At 36.0% G+C, this 4,322-nt stretch overlaps 1 protein-coding gene across 1 annotated transcript in view; it reads left to right on the forward strand.

Annotated features, from left to right (window-relative positions):
• Positions 1-218: 218 nt before the first annotated feature.
• Positions 219-4,322, forward strand: part of IL1RAPL2 (interleukin 1 receptor accessory protein like 2) — a 53,013-nt gene continuing 48,909 nt past the window's right edge. Inside the window, 2 exon segments of the mRNA XM_017862680.1 lie at positions 219-333; positions 2,832-2,961. Of these exon segments, the coding sequence (XP_017718169.1) occupies positions 219-333; positions 2,832-2,961 (245 nt within the window).

Here is a 4,322-nt window from a genome sequence, read left to right on the forward strand (position 1 = left end):
CAATCCCTGCTGTAAATGAAAATACAGAAATGAAATTATAAACCTCATAAGAAAATTAACCACCTTGATGGTGCTTCCCTTGACACAATGGAAAAAAACTGCATACCAAGAAGTAGAGATAATAGGACAATTTAAAGGAGACTTTAAAAGAGGTTGAAAATTGTTTAAAGAGAAAAACAGAATGGAAAAAAAAATTGTTTGTCAAGAAAAGGGCAGTGATGGCTATCTGTGGCCTTTACAAAAATATGCAGCCCATTAAAGGGTGGGGTGCAGAGTTAGATGAAAGTATTGAAGATCAAATTGTTGCCTTTGAGAAATTTTTAGAAAATCCTGGTAGAAGAGGAGATTAAGATAAGTGGTGAAAATAAAAAAAGATTTTATCTTTTCACCCTCACCTACAATTCTTTCACATCAGATACTTTGGTCTGTTTCTTTTAAAGTGTTTCTAACAGCAATGGTATGGATTTGAAATGCAAATATAATCTGTTATCCAATTCATCAAAAGAAGTCACTCATATAACTGAAGAATGAGTGAAATTCTGATATTCGTCTATTGGTTTATTTCCACTTTTGTCATTAATATTCATGAACATATTGACTAATACGCATATTGGAACTGCACTTGTTTTTCATTTGCAAACATAGGTTCCACAAAAATCAGTGGAAGCACTCTGTGAGAATCAATTGAGTACATGGAATTTACCACAAAATATTGTTTTGTTATTATTTATGTATTTTATAAATGCTGTGACATCCTTTATATCCATAAAATTTGTAAACTTATGTATTTACATGCATACTATTTCTAGAAAGTCAGTTTTAAATATTTACCAATATACCACTGATGTATATCTTCATTATTTATAAGTAGGACTTATAAGATGTGGCTCCTACTCCTCTCCAATTCCCACTTCCTTCTTAAATCCCTCCCCATCTACCCACCACACACAGACACACAGAGGCACACAAACTCTACTACCATCACAACGTCATCACATTTTGATTTACCTAGCAATTTTGTTTGTAAAAGTTTTGGCTCTAAAACCCAATAAAACTCAATGATACATAGATGTTTGAACTCTTTCCCCAGAGACTCTCCTGAACACATTGATAATTTGAGTTTATTCATTTCAAGATGTGTCCAACAAATACAGGGCTGTACAATTTGACTGTTGAGATTTCTAGATTTTTAAGATCTCTGAGCAGCCTTCTCAATGCAGATGTTCACAGAGCTCTCTGATAAGGGAGATTGGGGAATTATAGCACAATGAGAGCCAATCCACTGCATGTACGCCACTTTGCAAGAAGCTTCACTTACTTTATTACATAGCACTGAGGCAGCACCTCACAAAGTTCTCTTTATTTTGATAGTCTTCAACCTACTTTAGATGCAAACGTAAGTTGGCTATCTCTACTAACAGGTCACATAGTAACATAGGAATTACTCTGAAAATGCCTGGAGGCAAAACAGTACAGCAGCAAATAGTTAAAATGTTAGATAAGAGTTTGTGCCTAAGCCAGATTTTAGAAATCCCTTGAAACATTATGTTTCAGGTTATCTGCCCAATAAATGCAGAGATCCCTTTCATACCTTTTAGAAGAGGAGGTGCCCATCTCCTGGCACACATTGAGTCCCTGTATCTGGCATAAGAGCTGATCACTTTGGGACTCTCCTCAGAGTATTACATATGATGTTTGGATGGTTTTCCTGTTTTCAGCCATTGACAAGAGGCTTCAGGATATTTATTCAGCATTTGTAGAAACTAGACTGCTGAAACATCTGTCTCTTGTGTTTATTTAACAAGAATCTGTTTAATGGGAGAGTAAAAACATTCCTTCCAGGAGAAATTGCAGCAATAGTCAGTACCTATGTGTAGTGCCAAGAAATGAGCAGTCATTTTTTGATAGACCACCTCAAGGAGGCCCCATTTTACACAGTGCCTTCATTCTGACTTCTTGTTCTATCCAGGCTCCCAGCCGCTTGGATGCTTCCCACTCATACTGAAGTGAATCTTCCCACTCAGTCACCAAACTCAAATACCACTCTTTTCTCGCAACCCCAGACAGACATACCCAGAAATAATGCATTACCAGCTATCTAGATATTAATATTTCTTAATCCAGTCAATTTGATGTCTAAAATAACCATTATAATTTATATTACGTAATTTTCTTAAAACATGTAAAATCAGAATAAACAAATTTCCGTGTAATCTTAATAACAGTGGAGAGTATATTATGATATGTCTTCTCACCAACCAAAAATTAATTTATACTTTTGATTAATGTTAGCTTCAAGGGTAAGGTCAAGTTAGCAGTGCTTAATATTCTCAAAAATAAAGAAAAATGATAGTCTTTTCATTTGTTTTTTTCACATTATTTCATAAGAAGGAGGCAGTAAAAATAAACAGTTTTAAAACCTGAGTAACAAACAGCTTTGGAAACACAGGCAGACCCTGTGTGGTCCCAGCTACTTGGGAGGCTGAGGTGGGAGGATCACTTGAGCCAGGGAGGTCAAGACTGCAGTGAGCTGTGGTTGCGCCACTGCACTCCAGCCTGGGTGACAGAACCAGACCCCATCTCAAAAACAAACAAACAAACAGAAAACTGAGTAACTTTATTTTCTCACTTTTGATTATACTTTGAATTTAAGATTTTTCTAGAAACTCTCATAACTATTTAAAATTTTTCTCAGGTACAATGATAAGATGACTAGAAAAATAGTTGAAAATTGGGTCACCTGAGTTTTCCTTTGGATGTTAAATGGTCGCTTCCTGTCTCCCACTGATAATCAAGAGTCATTTGCTCATTTCTTTTTCTCTCATTCTCAGGTAAGCCTCTGAACATTCCCTGCAAAGCATTCTTCGGATTCAGTGGAGAGTCTGGGCCAATGATCTACTGGATGAAAGGAGAAAAGTTTATTGAAGAACTGGCAGGTCATATTAGAGAAGGTGAAATAAGGTAGAGAGCTTGAATTGCTTATCTTTTTTTGCTGTCTTTGCAGTTATGTAATGAAACATCCTACAAGGGATTCTGCTCAGGATTTTAATTGCAACTCCAAATCATTCCATTCTCTAAAAGCTGATGTTATGGAGAAACCAAGGATGACTGCCTTAAGAAATGCCAATGTGCAAGCTTCTAACATAAGTAGATTTTTCTCCCGTTTAAGATTATGTTACCAGGGTATAATGCCCCTCCAAAAGCTACCTAAGCAAATTTCTTTGAGTTTCTAAAGCTAAAACCACTGGTACTCCAATAGTCACAGCAAAGGTCCAGTCTTTGAAGGTGACTCCCCAGACCACTGTGCAAATTGTTCATTTTCTACCTGGGAACAGACAACTTCATATGTCATAAGCGCAAAGATGCAGTGGCAATGGTAAGCTGGTGCTCAGCCAAAATAACTGTTGACTCTTGTTGAATAGTGTTTATTTTTTTCCCAACATCTAATACTTATCTTGAAAATACTGACCCTTCAATTTAGTACATGTTTAGACCTCTTTTCACTCTCCTGTTACGCAAATACCTCTCTGGTTTATAGATATCAATTCTATTGGTTTTCTAATTCTATTTAGTACTTTCTCATTTGTACAAGAAAGATATAAAATATAGGTAACCTTTCCTGACTCACTTAGTTTATGAGGTTTCTCTTTGGTTTCAGAGATGATGATGTGTAGTGTATGTTCCTGATTCTGATAGGAATTGGGATTCTTCCCTCTTCACTCCCATTAAGAATCATGCAGTGGAAATTAATCTAAAATTTTAGTACAACTAATGTTAAAATTTATTCCTTCAGTTTTCTTATTGAATATGCAACAGCACAAATGAGACAAGTACACTTTGTGTTATTTACTATGTTTAAATATTATTTATAATTACTCTCATGACAATTTATCTCTATGTGTCTGCCCAATAACTCTTCTCTAGGGGTTCATAACTTTGAAGGTCTGTGAACCCCTTAAGAGTCTATGCAAAATATTGACTATAGGAGCATATTTCTAGGCAAAATACACATGAAAAGGTGTTTGACATGTTTAGTAATCAAGGAAATGCAAACCAAAACCACATGATACCACTTTATACTCACTAGGATGCACTAGGATGGCTATAATTTAAAAAGTCAGATTATAAACTGAGCACAGTGACTCGGGCCTATAATCCCAGCACTTTGGGAGGCCAAGGTGGGTGGATTGCTTGAGCTCAAGAGTTCGAGACTAGCCTGAGCAACATGACAAAACCCTGTCTTCTCTCCCCCATTCCCCGCCAAGGGAAAAAAAATATATATGTGTGTGTATATATATATATGTATATATATGTGTGTATAT

This window comes from Rhinopithecus bieti, unplaced genomic scaffold (assembly GCF_001698545.2).
Source record: "Rhinopithecus bieti isolate Rb0 unplaced genomic scaffold, ASM169854v2 scaffold_62808, whole genome shotgun sequence".
Classification (NCBI taxonomy): Eukaryota; Metazoa; Chordata; class Mammalia; order Primates; family Cercopithecidae; genus Rhinopithecus; species Rhinopithecus bieti.